This window comes from Ranitomeya variabilis, chromosome 4 (assembly GCF_051348905.1).
Source record: "Ranitomeya variabilis isolate aRanVar5 chromosome 4, aRanVar5.hap1, whole genome shotgun sequence".
Taxonomy (NCBI): domain Eukaryota; kingdom Metazoa; phylum Chordata; class Amphibia; order Anura; family Dendrobatidae; genus Ranitomeya; species Ranitomeya variabilis.
This window is the reverse complement of record NC_135235.1, coordinates 517,554,166-517,579,006: the sequence shown is the minus strand read 5'-3', so window position 1 is coordinate 517,579,006 and position 24,841 is coordinate 517,554,166. Positions and strand designations below refer to the sequence as shown.

The 24,841-nt window shown below is 41.9% G+C and overlaps 1 protein-coding gene across 2 annotated transcripts in view; it reads left to right on the top strand.

Annotated features, from left to right (window-relative positions):
• The window catches only part of UQCC1 (ubiquinol-cytochrome c reductase complex assembly factor 1), a 155,004-nt gene that overhangs the window by 22,395 nt on the left and 107,768 nt on the right, over positions 1 to 24,841 (top strand). For both annotated transcript variants that reach the window (XR_013213399.1, XM_077252165.1), the window contains exons 2-3: positions 2,886 to 2,987; positions 16,968 to 17,069. Coding sequence is in view for 1 of the 2 variants with exons in the window: in XM_077252165.1 (XP_077108280.1) it covers positions 2,886 to 2,987; positions 16,968 to 17,069 (204 nt within the window). In the remaining variant the exon portion in view is untranslated. The remainder of the gene's footprint in view (positions 1 to 2,885; positions 2,988 to 16,967; positions 17,070 to 24,841) is intronic.

Below are 24,841 nucleotides of genomic sequence, written 5' to 3'. Positions count from 1 at the left end.
TTATCTGGTCCTCCCTTTGAACCTTTATATTCTATCCCTCTTAAAAACATCACATACAAGGTAGCTTTACTGATAGCCTTAACTTCTGCCAGAAGAGTGGGTGACATCCAGGCCCTCTCTATAGACCCTCCATTCCTAATAACATATCAGGATAGGATAGTCCTCAAACCTGATCCTTCATACCTCCCTAAGGTAGCTACAAAATACCATAGAGCCCAAGAGATTTTTCTACCTTCCTTTTATGATAATCCAACAAATTCAGAAGAGGAAAAACTACATATGCTTGATGTTAAAAGAGCAGTCCTGGGCTACATAGACAGAACCCGCTCTTGCAGACAGAGTAGGGCTCTGTTTGTGTCTTTTCAGGGTCATCGAAAAGGCCATGGAGTCACGAAAGCTACCTTGTCCCGGTGGATCAGAGAGGCTATCCATCTTGCATACTTGTCAAAAGGCGAAAGTCCTCCAGAGGGAGTAAAGGCGCATTCAGCTCGAGCCGTATCATCCTCGTGGGCGGAGAATAAAGACATTCCCATCGAGCTCATATGTAAGGCCGCAACCTGGTCGTCGCCTTCAACTTTCTATAGACACTATAGGCTTGATCTGTCTTCCGCTTCTGACTTGGCATTCGGGAGAGCCGTCCTTAGTACGGTAATCCCACCCAGGTGAAGGGTCTCTGAAAGTCTCTCAAAGTGGGTGCTGTCGTGGCGAAGGGTAAAAAGCCGGATTACTCACCGGTAATGCCCTTTTAATGAGCCACGACAGCACCCTGTCACTTCCCACCCTTGTAGATATGTATAGTTATTAATACAAAATATTCTCATGGGTGATTATAGATATAATAAAATGTACTAATAATTAAGAATGTATACTAATTTAACAATGGCGGTTCCTCTTGTACTCTGAAAAACAACTGAGGAGGAGAGGGGGGCCGCCCTTTTATCTCTGTAGGTTTCCTGTTCCTATGGGCGGGTCCCTCTCTCAAAGTGGGTGCTGTCGTGGCTCATTAAAAGGGCATTACCGGTGAGTAATCCGGCTTTTTCTTCAGTTATTTTTGTGCTGTTTTCCTTTTTTTGATTCTATGTTTGGAGGTCACTTGATCGGAGGATAGGAAAGCTCTGCATGTCATCTGAGGTAACGCCGGATGCTATTCCAATTTATATATATATATATATATATATATATATATATATATATATATTTATTTATTTAGACTGTGTATATGTTTTTACTAATATTTGAGGCCATGGATCCATTCTATGTCCGTTTTGCAAGCCGGCGAGAAAATATCGCCATACGGATGACACACGGATAATTTGATGCGAGGAAATCGCATCCTCGCACTGCACACGGATCACTGTTTTGCAAACATTTGTGCGATTCTCGTCCGTGTAAAACGGACCGTATTTTTATAATTGTATGTGTCCCCGGCCTTAGACCTAAACTGCAATGATGGCTGATGGAGCATTGGAAATATTTTTTTTATGATGGAGGAGCTGATGGACTGGTCGTCTGGTCAGATGTTGATCCATCAGCAGTCATTTTATAACTAAAAAGAGAGGACTATGTAATAAATGAGGGCGCTGTGAATAACAAGAATACACTGCATGGTACAGCACTGTACATAAAAGCAGAAGAAGCTAAATAGTAAGTTACAGCACCATATATACCGTATTTTTCGGATTATAAGACGCTCTGGATTGTAAAATGCACCCTAAATTTTGAGGAGAAAAATCTGAATTTTTTTTTTTTTATAAAATGGTGGTGCTTCTTAAAATCCATGCGTCTTATTGCTTACCGGGAGTGATGGCTGCGGTGAAGCGGGGTCCCAGGGTTGCTGCTGGAGGAGGCAAGAGTGGGGTGATGCTGCAGGCTGGGATGAGGGTGTGTTTCGATGTCCGGTGCGCTGCTGCGGGGGTCTCCGGTGCTGCTGCGGTGCCCTGCTGATATTTTGTGAAAGGTCAGAGGCCCCGCAGTTCCAGGGTTTTCTTTGAGGTGGACTATGGGAAAATGGCTGCTGGGGGGCGACGCATGCGCAGATGGAGATCTCTGCACCAAGATCTAGGGAGATGAGATTTCAGCGCTGAGATCTCTCCATCTGGTCAGACCCTCGTGTCCACATCTTTCAGTCACTACTCGTCTTGTCATGATGATTGTTGCAGCCCTTAAAATAACAAGGTCACATACATTGTATAGGTACATGGGTCTTCCCCTTACCCCCCTCCCCGCAATATGCCCCTGAATACAGATATGAACCCGACCATTTATATACTATTAGCTACACACCAGTCAAAATATAAAGCGATAAGCACTGTACCCCCCATTAACTATAGTCTCTGCCACCCAATAATATAAGTTATTCAGTCTCTGTGACTCTCCCTAAATAACTTTAAGGCTTTGAGCAAACACAATAGTAAGAAAATGGAAGAAATGCAAAATGACTGTCAGTCGACATCGTTTTGGGGTACCGTGATGCTACTGCATGAAAAAGGTGGTGCTGAACCATTAACAAAAATTACATCACAAAACTTTTTTTTAAATATCTTTACTTAGCTAAAAAAAAATTAATTGCTGTATAAAAAAAGCTCCTTTTCATGTAGCGTTTTTCCTGCCAAGAGATGCAGAAACCTTGCAAAAATTTCTGTATGCAAATACTCAATGTGCGCATATAGCCTAACATCGCTGCTCTTTCAGAGTCAACCATACAGGGCTGAAATCAAACAGCCATGTATCAGCAGTCAGGTTCTCTTTTAGTGCTTTATGCAGTCTTTTGATTGTATAGTCCCTATTTTCCCTCGGGAGCCATTTCAAAGATGTGAAATTTACTTTTTTTTCTTAGTTTTAAGAAACCGTTTGTTTACCTTTTCTATTTTTGTGTGTTTTTCTAGAACTTCCAGGTACGTCTAGGTTCTCAGATTGCGGCTTGCAGTGCACTACAACACAGCGCAATACAGAATCTGTGGCCCAGATCATGTCCCAACATAAAAAAGGTGAGTGCATGGAAGAGTGCAAGCTGTGTGCAACACCTCACAGTGGGAATACCTTTGATTACTCTTAGGGTATGTGTCCACGTTCAGGAAACGCTGCATGTTTTACGCTGCGTAGAGCCGCAGCGTCAAGCATACAGCGTCCAGATGTTACAGCATAGTGGAGGGGATTTCATGAAATCCAGTCTCCACTATTCATTAAAAGACGCATGCGGCAGACCCGCGGAAACGGACATGCCTCGCGTCTTTTCTGAACGCAGCATGTCCTTACAATGCCGAAACAACGCAAGAACTACGCAGGTGACCTGCGTAAAATCCTGACCAAATCCTGATGCAATCCTGAACGTGGACACATACCCTTATAAATAAGTGTTCCTATATTAAGCAAAAATAAATATTTTAATTTGATGCTCCATTTTCAGAACTCTTTGAGCGGCATTTTAGGCTGTGTGCACAGTCACGATGCGGATTTAGTGCAGATCCGAAGCGTTTTTTTCCGCGCAGAAACACTGCAGATCCGCAAAGTGACTTACAGTACAATGTAAATCAATAGGAAAAAAAAATGCTGCGCTAATAGTGCGTAAAATTCCGCATGAAAAACGCTGCGGATCAAAAGAAGTAGCATGTCACTTCTTTTGTGCGGATCTGCAGCGTTTCTGCTCCCTTCCATTATAGAAATCCGCAGTGGTAAAAAAACGCATGAAATCCATATCAAATCCGCAACAAAAATGAACAAAATCCGCATAAAAAAGACGTCAAATCTGCACCTGCGTTTTCTGCCAGGAGAAGCGGATTTTGTGCAGAAAATTCTGCACCCCAATCCGCAATGTGTGCACATAGCCTTATAGTTTCTGTAAAGACGGTAAGGCTATGGTGTAAACCGTATGTGTGTTCAGCTCGAAACGTGTGGGTAATTTTTTGGACGTTTGCCTATGAATGTTTCTTTTAAGAAGGTGTAAATAAAGTATTAGAAGCTATTATTGATCAAGTGCTGAACTTTTAGGCTATGTTCACACTTTGCGGTTTTTGCTGCGGATCCGCAGCGGAATTGACGCTGCGGATCCGCAGCAGTTTTCCATGCAGGGTACAGTGCAATGTTATCCTATGGAAAACAAAAACCGCTGTGCCCACATTGCGGAAAATCCCTTTAAAAACCACGCGGAATTGCTGCGGAAAAAAAGAAGGAGCATGTCACTTCTTTCTGCGGATTCCGCAGCGGTTTTCAACATGCACCAATAGGAAAGTGCTGTTGAAAACTCGCAGAGGAATCCGCAGAAGAAACCACAGGAAAATCCGCAGTGAAAATCGCAGCGGTTTTGCACTGCGGTTTTTCCAAATCCACAGTGGAAAAATCCGCAGCAAAATCTGCAAAGTGTGAACAAGCCCTTCTCTAAGGCCATGTGCAGACTGACATCAGGTGTTCTCAACTGTCCAGAGATTCCAGGACAGTCATTTTGAGCAGGTAAAACATTATTGTATTTATCATTTTGCTGCTTGCAGTGAATACAGGTAATACGCTGCTAACATCAATACATTAACCTAGATTCATTTGTTACTTAGAGTCTTGATCATTCAACATTGCTTTTCATTAGGTGTGAAAAAAACTGTTGTCTGTCTTTGATTTGTTGCCCAGAAAGGAGACCGCTTTAGGTTGACAATTCGGCTTCCATCGTGAATAGAAGCAATGCCTGATCTTTTGGACAACATATTTAAGTAGCGTCCAGAGGACTACATTGTCTTATATAGGGGTTTGTTCCATTGGGATTTCTTTAGTTTTGACGTAAAAAATAAATGTGCTCTGCTCTTTTTTTGCCGTCAAAACTGTTTGAACCCCTAAAGGAAGGTCCCCATGGTTGTGTCGCCAGACGCAACTCTGTAAACCATTGCTACTATTGGACTTGAATTCTATTCCGTTGTATAATTTGTGGTCCTACGTTCACATTTATGTAGGCTGCTGAGCTCATGTGTCACTGAATCCCTTGCTTTTCAGTGTCCCAACATATAATATCTTGGCGATTCACATTCTGAAAAGTGTAGGCACTGTAGAGTTATTTTTTGGAGAAAGACTTCCAGAATTTATCATAGACGATAAATAAAAGCAGATATTTCACCAGATTGTGCAAATACTGAGTGCATACATAATAAATAGATCTCTTAGACTTGATGAGACTGGTATACTTGCTTTGAAAGTCCATATCACATTGACCCTATTTTCCTTATATAAAAGTGTGCATTTTATGTCCCTATGTATTCAATCCCCGTCAACCCAGCCTGACTGCAGCTGCGGCTTGTGTTGAGCAGTGTGAGATCTCAGCTGCAGGAGGGACACTGAGGAGCTTTCAATTGGGCTAGAGGGCAGCCCTTCAGTTTATGGAGATTCCATGGCTGTAATACTGGAATCTCAAATGAAGTTCACTAGCGTCCAAAGGTCTAAGAAAAATATTTGAAGTATACATGTACTCTAAAATCTGGTAATGGACCAACTTTAAATTGTGAGGTATGTCTCTTGATAGGCTTGTTGAGTTATTTTAGTATTGTCCCTCAGAAATCTGAATGTGGCTGTGGACTATTTTAGAAGCAGTTATTTGAGATGAGTAATGCAAAGTATATGAATTTGAATATTTAAGTTTTTATGTTAACTTGTCTTGTTACATACTTTAAAGAATATATAAGGACATTTTTGATAAATGGCACATCTCATAAGCAGCACTAGGATAGGCAATCGGTGCATTTTCGGTGGGCTTCAAATTTCAGGAACTTCTACAATAATAATAATAATCTTTATTTTTATGTAGTGCTGCTAACATATTCCGCAGCGCTTTACAGTTTGCACACATTATCATCGCTGTCCCCAATGGAGCTCACAATCTAAATTCCCTATCAGTATGTCTTTGGAATGTGGGAGGAAACTGGAGTGCTCGGAGGAAACCCACGCAAACAATGAGAGAACATACAAACTCTACTATTAAGTTTGAGAAAGTAGGGGTCATTGCATTGATTCATCACTGTGATCCCTTCACTGTTTTATTCCCTGCACATTTTATGCGGGCAACCTGCCAATTACCGTAAATGTACTTGTGCTGTTGTTAACCTGTAGTATAGGTGGCCTGGCACCACAGTACAGAACATAACTGCGTCGCTTTCATTTTCATGGTCGGTGGAGGTCCCCTTAGGTAAGACCCTCACCAATCATGTGATCCTTTTGAGATTGGAATACCCCTATATCTGATGTCCCACAAGTCTAATGGATCCATAGATGCTGTTAAGAGAAAACAGGCCAGTAGTGAACAATCCACTGGCAGATAGTCGGTCAGTGGACTGCAGGTTGCCCACTCCTGAATATTGAATCGTGCTACTTTGCAGGTTATTATCCTGTAGTCATTCATGGTATTTTTCCTCAAGGCTGTAAAGTTGCTGTCATCCGTTCCCAAAATACACAGTGATCTCAATTGTCTCAGTATGGTTCTTCCTGCATTTACGCCCTCTTTAATTAGGCATCTTTACTTGCCCAATGTGCCAGCTCTTTTACTTAATAAGACACTCTGGCACATGCTATCATATAGAAAATGGCAGGAGATTCCCAGCTGTGTTTATTGTAGAATACTAGCTGAGATCCTGGTGGAAGTATGGCTGTGGCATAATGCCTCAATGATCCCCAGATGTTTTTCAAATGACACTTAATCAGCCAAAGGTACATAAATACAGGGGAAAATGTTTCATAAATCACTGTAAAAGTCAGCTGCAAAATTTCAGCATTGAAGTTATTTTAGAGGAAATTCCAGTCCCCGTTGTTTATAAAATTATCCTATGTTAGTAATGTAAATTATCTCCAAAAGTGCAGGAGCGTAATGCAAGTGAGCCATCAAAGCATGAAAATTCCGAGAGTGCACAATACACGCAGCATGGTGCAATCAGTGCTTGCCAACGTTCTGGCACTTGAAGCCAGCGCAGACAGTAATGTAGTGGACGATGACCTATATATCATGGGTTGCTGTGCTGCGAGCTTACCAGGTACCCACAGAGAGTGTTTTGATATTGAAAGGCTTGTTGGCAGCAGTTGGGGCACGGCATGCAACTATGGAACAGTCTACCATTGTGGCAGCTATTCATTTTTTACAGACGCTGTCTTCCTCATTTAAACCACAGACCGTAAAGAGACCTGGCAGCGAGGATACTGGCTGAATCTCTCTGCTATTTCAATGTACCGTCTGCGGTTCACAAAGAAGATATGGATTTGCTACTTTTAATATTTGATGCCCTTATTTTTCTGTCTTGCACATTCCTCATAGAGATGTGGAAACAATGGCCTTTTTATCTATTTATTCTCAGTTTCCAGAACTTCACTGGAGTGTTAGCTGAAAAGAAGCGAGTTCTTACACGCATGAGCGATAGTCCATTAATGAAGCTTTTGGCTTTTGTGATGCCATGAATTTTAGGATGCATTTTTTTTTTTTATAGCTATTCCTGTGTAAGTGGGCATATGGAATAAGATATTGAAAAAGTGGGAACGTGAAGGTAGGAAACAAGATATAAAAAAAAGCCAGGGAGAACAATGGTGGGATGGGAGTATGGAACAGAAATATGGAGGTGAGTCTACTAACATGTGGAAAATTTCGTAGAATTGTGTGTGTAGAAACATTGGGAGAAAGGGGTAGTCGGAGAAATGGAAAGAATTGTGGAAACTTAGTGTATGACCACCTTCTGCCATATTCTACTGGGCAATGGTAATCTAGAGCGGGGAGGCGGATTAGACTGTTCTTCTCTGCTAGTAGGCAATTACTTCAGACCACTGCTGCCTCGTATGTTCATTAAATGAACAAGGGCGGTCTCTAATAAACTGTACCCGTCCATGTGTTATAGGGATGGTCATTCAGTTGATTGGCTGTATGCAATGCTACACGTCCTCAATAGCGTCTACGGAGCTGTGGTGACATATGCTAACTTCACATTCATTCTGTCCTCTAGTCTAAGTAAATACACCTACAAAGAGAGGCACCACACACAGATAATATAAGAATAATGTTTATTAATGACAAAAGATAAAACAAGACCAAGCATGGTCATAAAAAGCCGAAACAGGCAAAGGTGAGAAACAACAAACACAGGAAAAAGACGGACAGACCTGGAAGCTAATAATATAAATACTAGTGTATGGATATAACTGTTATTTAGGCAAAAGATGGTAGAATTTAGGAACAAAGACAAAAGATGGCACTTATTTATTTATTCCTAGCCAGTGCTATAACCTCTATACCAATGAGTGAATCTAATATATAAAGCTGAATGTGTGTGTGTGTGTGTGTGTGTGTGTGTGTGTGTGTGTGTGTGTGTGTGTGTGTGTGTATGTCCGGGATTGGCATCTGCACCGTTGCAGCTTCAGCCACAAAATTTTGCACAGTCACACGTCTGGGCCCTGAGAGCGTCATAGGCTATGTTGTGAGGCTAAATTTTAACCCCGTGCGTTCCAATTCACCAAACAATTTTGCCCCTATCTACATAATGGGGGAAAAAGTGAAAGGAAAAGTGTTGGAGGCAAATTGACAGCTGCCAGATGTGAACAAGGAGGACTTAGAGTGAGAGCGATGGCGCCAAAGAGTATATACCGTACAGTTGCTAAGGTGGGGCCCCGACATGGGATACTCACCACACACGGGGATATGAACACACACACAAAATGCGCCACACACTACCACGTGCTTGAACACATATCACCCTCAGCACACATTTCACCACACATACACCAACCTCGCCACATAAAAGTCGAAACACAAAAGTCACGGCTCAAAACTCGCCACGCGCAAAACTCGCCACATGCAAAACTAGGCTCACGCAAAACTCGCCACACGTGCAAAACTCACCTCATGGAAAACTCGCCACACGCAAAACTTGCACACGCGGAAAAATTGCCACATGCACAAAAGTTGCAACACATGCAAAAGTTGCCTCACACAAAACTTGCACATACTCAAAACGCACCTCACATAAAACTCGCCATGCGCAAAACTTGCTGCACACAACTTGCTACACTAACCTGTCACATGCAACTCGACACACAAAACGTTGCTACACGCATGTCGCCACACAAAACTCATCTCACAAAAGTCGCTACATGCATGTCGCCACACGCAACTCAACACACACAACTTGACACATGAAACTCGCCCTAAAACACACACAAGTCTGGTGTTATCCTTCAAAAATAAAAATCTGATTAATAAGCAGACAAACTACAAGAGCAACAACTGTACCATATAGGAAATACGGCAGCTGTCAGTCACATGACCTGTCTATTATGTGTATGTGTGAGCTAATATATACTGCCAGGGGGGAGGGCTTCCTGTTGGCTGGGGATTTATCAGGCTGCCAATTTAGCTTACAAATACTGAGGTAAAAATACTGAGCAAATAACGTGTGAATGAGGTCTAATACAGGAGGAGATGACACACAGATATATACTATATACAGGAGGAGATGACACACAGGTATATACTATATACAGGGGAGATGACACACACATATATACTATATAAAGGGGAGATGACACACATGTATATACTATATACAGGAGGAGATGACATACAGGTATATACTATATACAGGAGGAGATGACCATATATACTATATACAGGGGAGATGACACAGGTATATACAGGTCCTTCTCAAAAAATTAGCATATAGTGTTAAATTTCATTATTTACCATAATGTAATGATTACAATTAAACTTTCATATACTATAGATTCATTATCCACCAACTGAAATTTGTCAGGTCTTTTATTGTTTTAATACTGATGATTTTGGCATACAACTCCTGATAACCCAAAAAACCTGTCTCAATAAATTAGCATATCAAGAAAAGGTTCTCTAAATGACCTATTACCCTAATCTTCTGAATCAACTAATTAACTCCAAACACATGCAAAAGATACCTGAGGCTTTTAAAAACTCCCTGCCTGGTTCATTACTCAAAACCCCCATCATGGGTAAGACTAGCGACCTGACAGATGTCAAGAAGGCCATCATTGACACCCTCAAGCAAGAGGGTAAGACCCAGAAAGAAATTTCTCAACAAATAGGCTGTTCCCAGAGTGCTGTATCAAGGCACCTCAATGGTAAGTCTGTTGGAAGGAAACAATGTGGCAGAAAACGCTGTACAACGAGAAGAGGTGACCGGAACCTGAGGAAGCAGTGGACTGAGTCTGGTGTGGAAACATCCAGAGCCACCGTGCACAGGCGTGTGCAGGAAATGGGCTACAGGTGCCGCATTCCCCAGGTAAAGCCACTTTTGAACCATAAACAGCGGCAGAAGCGCCTGACCTGGGCTACAGAGAAGCAGCACTGGACTGTTGCTAAGTGGTCCCAAGTACTTTTTTCTGATGAAAGCAAATTTTGCATGTCATTCGGAAATCAAGGTGCCAGAGTCTGGAGGAAGACTGGGGAGAAGGAAATGCCAAAATGCCTGAAGTCCAGTGTCAAGTACCCACAGTCAGTGATGGTGTGGGGTGCCATGTCAGCTGCTGGTGTTGGTCCACTGTGTTTCATCAAGGGCAGGGTCAATGCAGCTAGCTATCAGGAGATTTTGGAGCACTTCATGCTTCCATCGGCTGAAATGCTTTATGGAGATGAAGATTTCATTTTTCAGCACGACCTGGCACCTGCTCACAGTGCCAAAACCACTGGTAAATGGTTTACTGACCATGGTATTACTGTGCTCAATTGGCCTGCCAACTCTCCTGACCTGAACCCCATAGAGAATCTGTGGGATATTGTGAAGAGAAAGTTGAGAGACGCAAGACCCAACACTCTGGATGAGCTTAAGGCCGCTATTGAAGCATCCTGGGCCTCCATAACATCTCAGCAGTGTCACAGGCTGATTGCCTCCATGCCACGCCGCATTGAAGCAGTCATTTCTGCCAAAGGATTCCCGACCAAGTATTGAGTGCATAACTGAACATTATTATTTGATGGTTTTTTTGTTTGGTATTAAAAAACACTTTTATTTGATTGGTCGGGTGAAATATGCTAATTTATTGAGACAGGTTTTTTGGGTTATCAGGAGTTGTATGCCAAAATCATCAGTATTAAAACAATAAAAGACCTGACAAATTTCAGTTGGTGGATAATGAATCTATAGTATATGAAAGTTTAATTGTAATCATTACATTATGGTAAATAATGAAATTTAACACTATATGCTAATTTTTTGAGAAGGACCTGTACTATATACAGGAGGAGATGACACACTGGTATATACTATATACTTGGGAGATGACATACAGGTACATACTATATACAGGAGGAGATGACACACAGGCATATGCTATATACAGGGGAGATGACACACGTATATACTATATACAGGAGGAGATGGCACACATATATACTATATACAGGAGCAGATGACACACAGGTATATACTATATACAGGAGGAGATGACACACAGGTATATACTATATACAGGAGGAGATGACATACAGGTACATACTATATACAGGAGGAGATGACGCACAGGTATATACTATATACAGGAGCAGATGACACACAGGTATGTACTATATACAGGAGGAGATGACACACGTATATACTATATACAGGAGGAGATGACATACAGGTATATACTATATAAAAGAGGAGATGACACAGGTATATAGAGGAGGAGATGACATACAGCAGGTATATACTATATACAGGGGAGATGACATACAGGTATATACTATATACAGGAGATGACATACAGGTATATACTATATATAGGAGGAGATGACATACAGGTATATATTATATACAGAAGAGATGACATACAGGTATATACTATATACAGGAGGAGATGACACATAGGTATGTACAATATGCAGGAGGAGATGACATACAGCAGGTATATACTATTTACAGGGGAGATGACATACATGTATATACTATATACAGGAGATGACATACAGGTGTATACTATATATAAGGGAGATGACAATCGTATATACTGAGGGGAAAATGAGAGGTGTGAGGTGAAAATGAGGGGTGTGAGTGCAAAATGAGAGGAGTGAGAGAAAATAGTGGAGTGATTGGAAAATGACAGATATGAGGTCGAAATGACAAGTGTTAAGGGGGAATGAGAGGAGTGAGGGGAGAATCAGAGGAGTGAGGGGGAAAATGAGAGGTGTACGGGAGAAAATGAGAGATGTGAAGGGGAAAATGAGAGGCGTGATGGGAAAATAAGAGAAGTGAGGCGCTAAAACTAACCACAGATATTTACTATGCCCAGGCAACGCCGGGCTCTTCAGCTAGTAAATATATAAATAAATACAGAAATAACAAGCATGTGCCGGGTATTAATAAATAACGCTAGATGTGCCATATATACCGGCATGCACAATGTCCAAGTACAATCACATGTCTAATACAAAACATAAAAGAACATACATTTACCAAAAACAATGGAGAGAGTCCAGGAGTCCACCACACCCGATGCGCGTTTCGCAATGAAATGCTTCGTCTGGGGGTGGATAGACGTTGGAAAGGTACCTTTTTTACATGTAACAAATGGCCATTTAGATAACACACAGCTGTGAATTCCGAATGCTTGCGCCAGGGTAAAACGGAACTCTACTCTAAGTACTTGCATCTAGGTTTCTGTCTAAGTTCACAAAAAACGGTATTCAGGTGGAGCCATTTAGACAAAAGTCACTGAGGATTTTGCACGCAAAAGCGTAGCCTGTAACGCTGGTCTATCCACCTAAAATTCTGATCTGTCCACCTAAAAAAAGAAGGACATTGCTGTAGCAGAGACCAAAGTGATTCCATTTGCCTTATTGTACTGAATGGTTTCATCTCGTTTTTCTGTACATTTAGATGGAAACTCGGATGGATTGCTTAGCAAAAAGCACTATATAAATGTGATGAAGCTATATGATCTACTATAGGGTGGACTGTGTTGGGTCTTTAAGTAAGATTTTTTTATCTTCTTGTGTATATCTTATACTTTATCTATTGTATCCTTAGTTCTGAAGAAGGCCATATAATTGGCTGAAACGTTATAAATATTGCAAACAATGACTAATCTGTGAAATAAAAGTTTATAATCTTTGCATCAATTCCAGAGTGCCAAATTCATTTATTTTTTAATTATTGTGTAGTGCAGTGCTCCCCTTCTCCTGTCCTCAAGAGTCCCCAACAGGTCAGGTATTCAGGATTTTCTTAGTATTGCACGGGTTATGTAATTCTTGCCTTTCCAGGTAATGCAATGATCACCTGTTGGTGGCTCTTGAGGATCGGAGTTGGGGGGGCACTGATGTAGTAGAATCCTAATTGTGCACCCTCAATAGGAGTGCCACTCATACTTTTTTCTTGCTTGGCATTGCCATCAATTCATCACCAGTGTCTTTTACTCCATATTGTGAAGTATAGAGAGCAGACGTCTTCTGTGCAGAAGCCTCCCGAAGAATGTGCATGTCACTTCTCTTAATCTGGTCAGGATTTCCAAACCCTGAAGTGGTTAAAAGAAGTGACATAAGACAGAACATTTGCACAGCAATGTCATTTTGAGATTGCTGTGCTCTGTGTTCATTTTAGGGGATGCTGTTGCAGAGCTTTTTCATGTGGAATCTGTCTGAAAAAGATGTTGTGTGTACATTGCCTAAATGAGAATGAAATCCTTTGGAGTCTGTACATGTACAATTAACGCACAATTGAATGTATTACAAGTTACCTAATCGAAGCTCATGCAGATTTTGCATTTATCTTTTATTTAAAAACCCATCAGTCCGTTAATTTTTTTTAATATTAATTGCAACCTCAGCTTTCAATGATTTTGTTAGTCCTGGGACTAATAAAATGATTGAGTGCCACATTTGTCGATAACTGAAAAACTACATGATGCAGGCTCTAATGAAAAATAGTTTGCTCTGGTACTTCATAAATTACAATACAAACACTGGCGCTCACCCGAAAAACCAGCAGTCCTCAGCTGCTGGAATCAACCAGGGTAATGCCCCCCCTGTATAGCAATATAGATCAATAAAACCAGTAGATACCGCGCTTAAGGATGCATCAACAAATGGTTCTGATGATCCCTGAGGAAGAAGAGCGCTGCTCTTTGAAACGCGTTGGTGTATTCCTCTCCCCTTCTTTGAGCGTCCTAGCGCTCCTTACTGCAGGTGACGTCACTAGGTAGGAGGAGCTTATCGGCCATCTTTTTTGTGTGCGGTATCCAGGGAACGCTACCGTCCGGGGCTTCCCTGGTTCATGCTGCAAATCGCCATCTGACACACACCGCACCGAAACCCCAGTGGTATATACCGGACGGATGTACACCTATTCACACCCAGCACGGGCCCGCACTTAGCTGTAACAGCCTCACCAAAGGTAAGCCCTAAGTTATCGGCACCCGATCAATTGGTAGATTGACTGTGTGGCTTGTGGCAGGTTGTGTTGGGGCGGTGTAAGCTCACTAGTTTAGGGAGTTCTTTGATACTGGGAATCTACATGGGGCTCTTGTGCATTTCTTGTTTTTAAGTCTTCCACCTTGTGTCATTTGTTGATATATACTTCATAAGTTGCTTGTCGAGAACTAGAAAAATATGGCCTTGATCTTTCAGAAACCGCACCACACTTGACGTTTTTGTTTTAGTCTGATATTGCTGTTGAGCTCCAATAAAGTGAATGAGTAGTGATGGGCGCAAGTCCTCGTTACTCGAGTTTGCCGATGGTGCTCGGGTATGCACCGAGTATTGCGGGTATGCTAGTGAGATGTTCTCATCCTGGAGGCATCATGTTTTGCGGCTGTTAGCCTCCACACATGCCGGGATTGCCTGTATTCGTCAACCACTTATTAACACTACATCTACTTATTAAGTAATTCCCAGGAATCCATTCATTGTTTTTTGGGGGGTTTTTTTCCAATTTTTTTTTTTAGGTTTTGCCACACAGAACCTGCAAAATGGGGGGCACTGTTTTGAGAAGAAAGCAGCCATGTTTCTCTAATTCTTTTATAACCCCTTTAAAGTGCCAAGCTTCTCTTTCAGGCCTCATCCTGATAAAGGTTCCAGAATCTATAAATGGATACATGACAGCCTAACTAATTGAAAAGGGAAATTTCATATTGCTAGCTTGTGCCCATGGACCGAATGAAGTCTTGCTAAAGCACACAACTTAAAAAATGTGTTTTCCACGTTCAAGTAATATGAAATTCAATGGCTGGCCTTCGGTAGACAAAAAGGAATCATGATAGACTGAATGCATGTCAAATAAAAGGAAAAACCTTAAAGTAAATTTTGCTAAAGAGCCTTTGCCAAGTAAGACTTGGCAACCTTCTTTTCGGTAAAGGAAGTCAAACGATAAACAGAAATGCAGAAATTGATTTATCCTGTATCGCTGAGTCAATAAACACCTCAGACTTGATAGTTGACCAGCTGCCTGTAGCACTAACATAGTCTGCTTCTGTTACAATATTCCTTATTCACTTGCTTCTTGCAGTTTGGAAGACTTTTTTGGATAGCAAGTAAAATAAAAAAAATGCCATACACTGTGCATAATGCACCCCTAGTACATTCATAGACCAGTTATACCATGTACCCAACTCATTTTTTTTTTTTTAATGCCAGTTGACACCCAGCTTTCAGAAGAGCTTTTCTCCTACTTCTGACTTTGTAAGTGCAATAATGGTTCCTACATTATGTTCTTCAATCAATAAAGGGGACGCCCAGTGAAAACAAGTTAATCACCTTTCTGCAAGATAAGTGAAATGTTGCTGATCGGTGGGGGTCCGACTGGAGCCTGCACCGATTGTCAGAACAAGGAATTTCGATCAGGGCTGTGGAGTCGGTAAGCCAAACATCCGACTCCTCAATTTCCATGACTCCGACTCCACCAAAATGGGCTCCGACTCCGACTCTACAACTCTGATTCTACAGCCCTGATTTCTATTGCCAATCTTTTATCCATGTTACAATATGGAGTGGCAGGTCAGATGCCTGACCGTCGTTCCATTTATTCTTTATCGGACTGCAGAAAAAGCTGAGTGCAGGGCTCGGCAGTTTCATATGGAATGAATGGAGAGGATCCTGATCCCAAGTGTCAATCAACTAAATCAATGTACAGGTCAAGAATTTTATATATAGTATATACATATATATACTGTATTTCAATAGTGTTTTTTTCCTCTAAGCCTGTTTTGGAACTTTTAACGGTTCCTGCTGTGACCAGCTGACCATCTCCAGAGGTAGACTATTCCACAAACCAGTAGTTCTCATGATAAAGAAGCCACATCATTTCTGGAGACTTAGGCTAAGTTCACACTGGGCATTTTTGCTGCGTTTCTTTTTTTTTTTCCTGCAGCAAAACGTGAGTGCTTGGCAGGAAAGAAGCTGTGGCAAAAACTCAGGTTTTGCTGCATTTTTGGTGCATTTTTTTTTCATGCTTTTTTTCCATTCAATTCAATGGGTGAAACACACTGAAGAAACGCTGAATGAAGTGACATGCTCTATGTCCAAAAAAACAAGCAAAGCACAAAATACCGATGACAGAAAAAACAATGTGTGTGCATGAGATTTCTGAAACCTCATAGGCATACAGTCAATGCAGCTGAAAATTGGCATAAAAGAAAAGCAAAAACGCCCAGTGTGAACTTAGCCTTAACCTTTTTTTCCTTTCAAGTAAATGCCTTCGTCTTTTGAGGTGGTTTTACATGAAACTACTTTTGACAGCTTTTTTGGGTGGGTCATTTTAATTTTATCATGTACACCCTTAGTTATCTCTTCTCAATGTTAAAATGACTGTACACTACTGTCAGGCAGCTTCTGTAACGGCAATTAAATTCATGGGGTACTTCAAAAGGGGGGCACCTCATTCCTCTTTGCTATATTTGTTTCATATGGTAAGATGATCCTCCTTAGGTGTCAACATTCAAACAGTGGTACAAGGTGTATTTATCATCTTAGGAATATGTATAAAACACGTTTTTCATGCTGATTTTTGTTTTCTCCTTTTTAGAATCTTTGTTCTTTTACCACGGGACAAAAGGGTGAACACAAAGGACTGCTGCACATGATTACTGGGAAACAAATATGGAGGACTATGCACACGACGCAAAGAGTAAGACCCAAGTTGGTATTGTTATTGTGTCCCTCAACATGACTCTAATATAATAAAATTTATACGGTAGTTTTCCAGAGACCTGTAAAGAGAGATATATTTTTTTCTCATGTGAATAGTATTGTCGCATCACACTACTCAGTCTTTGTATCCTCCAACATAATTGCTAGTAGACTATTTGGGTATGAGAGAGGACCTAGTCAAAATTGCCAGGTATTTTTCATTTTTTATTTTTGTTTCTCCCTTGAGTATTTTCAATCTTCCATACAGTTTCAGCGAGATGGGCTTTATTCTGTTTGTGCTACTTTTTATGGTCTTTAGAAGGGGGCGGTGGTCATAGGGTAATTATGCAAAGAAGCCTAATATCACACCCCAAGAGAAACCTGTGAATAGCACCCCCTTGGCAAAGACAATAAAAATATCCATATCTTTGGAACAGTTTGGATGTAAAAAAAGCATAAAACGTAATATTCAGAGGAATGAAAGAAATAAAATAAGCGCAAAAACTTATGACTTAGTCCTCTTTAATAAGAATGGTGCACAGTTTGCATGAGAACTCTTATTAATAAAAATGCAAATAGCGTAGCAGAAACCAGATGTGCCCCATTGTTCATCAGGATTTGCCAATATCCATGAAATCCTTCATTCTGAGGATAGGGAAGTTCCCAACATTCCAAAGTTAACCAGTAAGTGATGCCATATCCCATCCATATGTGGTTAGTTAGTATGGTGTGAAACCCCAAAGTGTATGTTCACACCGCTGATTTTTCAGTGGAAGACTCTGCTTTCCTTTAGCATTTTGTTAACCTGAAGTTTTTTATTAGCATTTTATTTGTACGGTACTTTACTGGGAGCTTATTTGATGTTTTTGCCTGCCAGCTATTTGAGTGCTTTTCTACCATTTTTTTAGGACTTCTATTGTACAGGCTTTCTCTGGAGGTTTTTAAGCTTTATTCAACACTGTAGGTTTTTTTTAAGAAAAAACACTCAAGACACCTAGATTTTTCTAAGTGTCTTGTTAGCCTTCCCATTGACTTGTATTATAAAATATAGAGCGTCTTTAGAGTGGAAAATAATAATAATAATAATAATAATAATTTTATTTATATAGCGCCAACATATTCCGCAGCACTTTACATTATAGAGGGGACTTGTATAGACAATAGACATTACAGCATAACAATAAACACAGATCAAAACAGATACAAAGAGTGAGGGCCCTGCTCGCAAGCTTACAAACTGAGGAAAAAGGGGAGACACGAGAGGTGGATGGTAACAATTGCTTTCGTTGTTTGGACCAGCCATAGTGTAAGAATCGGGTGTTCATGTAAAGAGGTATGAACCAGTTAACAGCCAAAATATGTAACAGTGCAGACACAGAGGGCTATTAAATGCATAAAGCCAACAAAAAAACACGGAGCCCCTACGGGGGTGCCGAGAGAGGTGGGGTTGTCTTCCCTGACTACCGATGGGTAAGCATGAGTCATGTGTAATTGTATGATGTTACATATGGGGGTGGTCTGAGTCAGTATATTGCCATACATGCTTATACATTTTATTGGAGATTTGTTTGACCACGTATAGATTTTTCTACTACTGATTCATGCTGGTACCATAAGGATGTATTGTAGCATCCCCCCTTAACTTGGCTATCGTCATGTCTCCTCCTTATTGTCCCCTGCTATATGCTAGTGCAGACAGCACGTATATGCTGAATTATTATAACATTTGTGTGTATTGATACAATATTGATATTGAAATAACCAATAAAACTTTGCAGATTTTATATATAATTATGCTGATGTGGACTTTTTTGCTCCGTGTTTTTTTGTTGATATTGTTTTGGAGTGGTCCCGGTGTTTGGGCGCCCGTGGGGTGCTCTGGGAAAATCGGTATTACCGCTCATGGCTACAACATATACTGGTGCTTCATGATTGTGGTACTAAATGCATAAAGCGTATGAGAACATGATGCGAGGAACCTGATTTTGGTTTAAGTTTTTTGAATAGGCCACACAGGGATAGTTAGGTTAATGCATTGAGATGGTAGGACAGTCTGAATAAATGCGTTTTTAGGGCACGCTTAAGACTGTGGGGATTGGGGGTTATTCGTATTAACCTGGGTAGTGCATTCCAAAGAATTGGCGCAGCACTTGAAAAGTCTTGGAGACGGGAGTGGGAAGTTCTGATTATTGAGGATGTTAATCTCAGGTCATTAGCAGAACGGAGAGCACGGGTAGGGTGGTAGACTGAGACCAGAGAGGAGATGTAGGGTGGTGCTGAGCCATGGAGCGCTTTGTGAATGAGGGTAATTGCAGCGCCCCAGAGTCCTGGTCGTTGCAGTACTGTGGCTCTGCCACTAAGGGGAGCTATGGTACGTCTGATGGCACTGAAGGAGTTCATCTGATCAGGTATCACAGACACCAATACATTTCACAGTCGGGCCTCCAGGGGGAGCTAAGGGTTCTATTCATTAGGCCACTCCTCACACACTGGTAAAACTGGGGGTCAGGCAGGAAGTTAGTAAGAAAGCTGACTGGGTTGGAACCAGGCAACACCTTGTGGCAGAGGGTGTTGTGGGGGAAGATACAGTAGGGTCTCTGTCAGGGGTGGGATCCTGGCAGAGGCTTGGCAACTTGAGCGAACGTAACGGGACCGTGCCTGCTCAGGATTGCGGCGGTGCCCAAGGAAGGATCAGAAGCGAGATAGATTGTGCTGAGTGAGAAACGAGATCAAAGCAATAAGGCGAACACCAGTAGGAGTCGTGCTGTAAGACCGAAGCAACATCCTACTGAGGCGCACAACCGGTGGCCGGAACGCCGAGGGAGTATCACAATATTCAGCTTCAAGCAATACTCTAAACAGCGGCAGGACAGTCAGTCTAAGGCGGGCTGTCTCACTTAAATCACCTATGCAGTCTTGGGGGGCAACTTGTGGAGAGGGGCGACTCTAGGGTCCCGGAAGAGCTCCGAGCCTACCCGTCAAACGGGTGCCGTCCCAACCGTAACATCAGGGAGGGATGGAGGATTAGCAGAACATCATCTAATCGAGTTGTGAGGGAACTTAAGAAACAGACACAACAGTTGTGGGGACTTTCCGTAAGCACAGCAGGGAAGGACCGCAACACATAGCGCTAGAAGGAAGGCACAGATTTCCACCTGCTAAGAGAACTCTGGAGGTGCCATTGGACCGGCCGGACTTGCGCAGCCTGGTTATCCGGATTCCGGACTGAGGACCCAGAGATCTTCAGTAAAGAGGTAAAGAGACTGCAACTTGGTGTCCTCGTTATTTACCGCACCGCACCACTATCATCACTCATTGCACCGGACGTCCCCCACTGACCGGCAGGGCCACGGACCGGGTCTAGCCACCGTGACAACCCCAGAGCAGAGACTCAGAGAGCAGGGTACCCCTCGGCCCGGCGGCGGTGTGGGGGCTCTCCATAATAATTTTGTACTGGATTCTGGCGTGGATGACTGGCATAATGTAGAGGCATCGGTATAACGATTGGTGAGGAATATGATCTTGGCTGCAGCATTCAGGACAGATTGGAGGGGGAGAGTTTGGTAAGAGGGAGGCCGATTAGTAGAGAGTTACTATAGTCCAGACGAGAATAAGAGAAGCAGTAAGAGTTTTTGCAGAGTCGAAAGAAAGAAGAGGTCGAATTCTAGAAATGTTTTTGAGGTGCAGATAACTAGAGCAAGACAGTGATCGGACGTGGGGGGTGAATGAAAGCTCAGAATCAAGTATGTCCCCAAGGCAGCGGGCATGTTGCTTGGGAGTAATGGTGGAACCACACACGGAGATGGCAATGTCAGGCATAGGTAGGTTAGTAGGGGGAGAAAACACGAGTTCAGTTTTTGATGGGTTCAGTTTCAGATAGAGGGAGGACATGATGTTAGAGACAGCGGTAAGATAATCACTGGTGTTTTCTAAAAAGGCAGGCGTGTTATCAGGAGAAGTGTATAATTGGGTGTCATCAGCATAGAGATGGTACTGGAACTCAAATCTTCTGATATTTTGTCCAGTAAGGGCGGTATACAAAGAGAAGAGGAGGGGGCCTAGGACTGATCCTTGAGGAACCCCAACAGTAAGGGGAAGATGAGAGGAAGAGGAACTAGCAAAATATACAGTGAAAGAGCGGTCAGAGAGATAGGAGGAGAACCAGGAGAGAACGGTGTCCTTGAGGTCGATGGAGTGTAGCATAGTGAGGAGGAGCTGATGATCCACAGTGTCGAATGCTGCGGAGAGATCCAAGAGAATTAGCATGGAGTAGTGACCATTAGATTTAGCTGTTAGTGGATCATTAGAGACTATAGTGAGGGCAGTTTCAGTAGAGTGTAAAGAGCGGAAACCAGATTGAAGAGGGTCGAGAAGAGTTATCTGAGAGTGGACCAGGCGTTCGAGGAGTTTAGAGATGAAGGGAAGATTAGAGACAAGTCTATAGTTAGCGGCACAGTTTTGGTCGAGGGATGGTTTTTTAAGTAATGGATGTATGATGGCATGTTTAAATGAGGAGGGGAAGAGAGAGGTTGAATATTTTTGTTGAGTGAGAGGTGACAGCAGGGGAAAGGGACTGGAGGAGTTGTGACTGAATGGGGTCACTGGTGCAAGTGGTCGGGCGAGAAGATGCAAGGAGTCTGATTACTTTTTCTTCTGTGACTGAAGATGCCTGAAGAATGGTTGCTCAATTGTTTTAACCACTTGGCAACTTCTGAAACGGGAAGCAGTTAAAAAAGACTCTGAAAAGACTGAACATATGAATAATTCATTTGTACATAGAAATGTGCTGTATATGTTCATTCTTTTGATCATTTTGTTAGAGATTTTTCAGGCATTTTTTGGGGTAGACCTGCTCTAAACCTGTCTGGAACAAAAACCAAGTGTGAACATACTCTAGTGGCTTATCCAACTATAACGTTGTTTTGGATATTTGTATGACTCCAGGATAATTCACTCTGACTTTTCCTCTTTGCATCGGGCACACATGCTATGAGCCATTGATGTGGACATTAGACCTTCAAGTACACATGGCATCTAGAGATTATATACACATGTTGCCTAGAAAGGCCCCTTGTTGTCAGTGTATACGTCTTTATTTCACAGTGCCCTTGGATTCATGTAATAAAACATTGTGGTTTACCTCTGATATTAGAATATTTAGCCAGGGCACGTGCCAATGTTGACTGTTTATTTTCTGATCTTCTTCTGTAACTATATATAAAGAGGTTTGTTGACCCATCTGCTTCACCCCTGGTCTTTATAGCTACTTCTGTAAAGAGCTTGCAACCTCCAAACCCCAAGACTCTAAGACAAACACACTGCGGTGTAGTTGTGGTGATATTTATGCCAAACTGAAGTGTTTTGTCAGTTTATGCGACGCGAAAAACATTATTAAAAAAATATATACTGTGTGTGTGTGTATGTGTATATATATACATATATATATATATATATATATATATATATATATATATATATATATATATATATATATATATACAGGTCCTTCTCAAAAAATTAGCATATAGTGTAAAATTTCATTATTTACCATAATAATGATTACAATTAAACTTTCATATATTATAGATTCATTATCCACCAACTGAAATTTGTCAGGTCTTTTATTGTTTTAATACTGATGATTTTGGCATACAACTCCTGATAACCCAAAAAACCTGTCTCAATAAATTAGCATATTTCACCCGTCCAATCAAATAAAAGTGTTTTTTAATAACAAACAAAAAAAACATCAAATAATAATGTTCAGTTATGCACTCAATACTTGGTCGGGAATCCTTTGGCAGAAATGACTGCTTCAATGTGGTGTGGCATGGAGGCAATCAGCCTGTGACACTGCTGAGATGTTATGGAGGCCCAGGATGCTTCAATAGCGGCCTTAAGCTCATCCAGAGTGTTGGGTCTTGCGTCTCTCAACTTTCTCTTCACAATATCCCACAGATTCTCTATGGGGTTCAGGTCAGGAGAGTTGGCAGGCCAATTGAGCACAGTAATACCATGGTCAGTAAACCATTTACCAGTGGTTTTGGCACTGTGAGCAGGTGCCAGGTCGTGCTGAAAAATGAAATCTTCATCTCCATAAAGCATTTCAGCCGATGGAAGCATGAAGTGCTCCAAAATCTCCTGATGGCTAGCTGCATTGACCCTGCCCTTGATGAAACACAGTGGACCAACACCAGCAGCTGACATGGCACCCCACACCATCACTGACTGTGGGTACTTGACACTGGACTTCAGGCATTTTGGCATTTCCTTCTCCCCAGTCTTCCTCCAGACTCTGGCACCTTGATTTCCGAATGACATGCAAAATTTGCTTTCATCAGAAAAAAGTACTTGGGACCACTTAGCAACAGTCCAGTGCTGCTTCTCTGTAGCCCAGGTCAGGCGCTTCTGCCGCTGTTTATGGTTCAAAAGTGGCTTTACCTGGGGAATGCGGCACCTGTAGCCCATTTCCTGCACACGCCTGTGCACGGTGGCTCTGGATGTTTCCACACCAGACTCAGTCCACTGCTTCCTCAGGTTCCCTAAGGTCTGGAATCGGTCCTTCTCCACAATCTTCCTCAGGGTCCGGTCACCTCTTCTCGTTGTACAGCGTTTTCTGCCACATTGTTTCCTTCCAACAGACTTACCATTGAGGTGCCTTGATACAGCACTCTGGGAACAGCCTATTTGTTGAGAAATTTCTTTCTGGGTCTTACCCTCTTGCTTGAGGGTGTCAATGATGGCCTTCTTGACATCTGTCAGGTCGCTAGTCTTATCCATGATGGGGGTTTTGAGTAATGAACCAGGCAGGGAGTTTTTAAAAGCCTCAGGTATCTTTTGCATGTGTTTAGAGTTAATTAGTTGATTCAGAAGATTAGGGTAATAGGTCGTTTAGAGAACCTTTTCTTGATATGCTAATTTATTGAGACAGGTTTTTTGGGTTATCAGGAGTTGTATGCCAAAATCATCAGTATTAAAACAATAAAAGACCTGACAAATTTCAGTTGGTGGATAATGAATCTATAATATATGAAAGTTTAATTGTAATCATTACATTATGGTAAATAATGAAATTTTACAAAATGAACCACACCCTGGGGTGGAGACATGGTGAGCAGCTATCTCTCCCAATTCTGCAGCTGCACACAATCAACTTGTCATGATCGATTAATCCCTTTTAGTCCTATATGTACTAAAGCATTACTCCAGGTTTATCTCCCATCCACTATGTGTCTGACAGCCTCCGTATATACATCCCTCCCCCGCCTAAAGCCATGGGCTTGGCACCTTCTACCACTAGAAACGGGATTCTCGAGATGGCATTGGCATTACCATGTAATTCCTGGCTCTATGTTACACATGGAAGTTGGCTTCCTGCAGGGCTAGAAACCAGCAGGGTGACACAAGCATTCTTTTTTTTTCATCCTCATCCACCTTAGTGGGCCATGGTCTGACACTAATTTAAATTTTAGCCATACCAGATAGTCTCGCAATGTGCCTACCGCCCATGGCCAGACATTCCTCTTCTACAATGGAATAATTTTTCTCACATGCTGACCATTTCCTACTCAGGTAGACATCACAATGCTCCTCTCCGTGTATCTCCTGAGATAGGGCTGCTCCTAATCTGACTTTTGAGGTGTCCGTTTGGAGCACAAACTCTTTCTTTAAAGTCTGAGGCAACCAAGACTGGCTTCTTATACCAAGCTACTTTCAGTTCTTGAAAGGTTACCTCTGTCGTCCAATTGGCCATGACTGATTTTGTCCCCT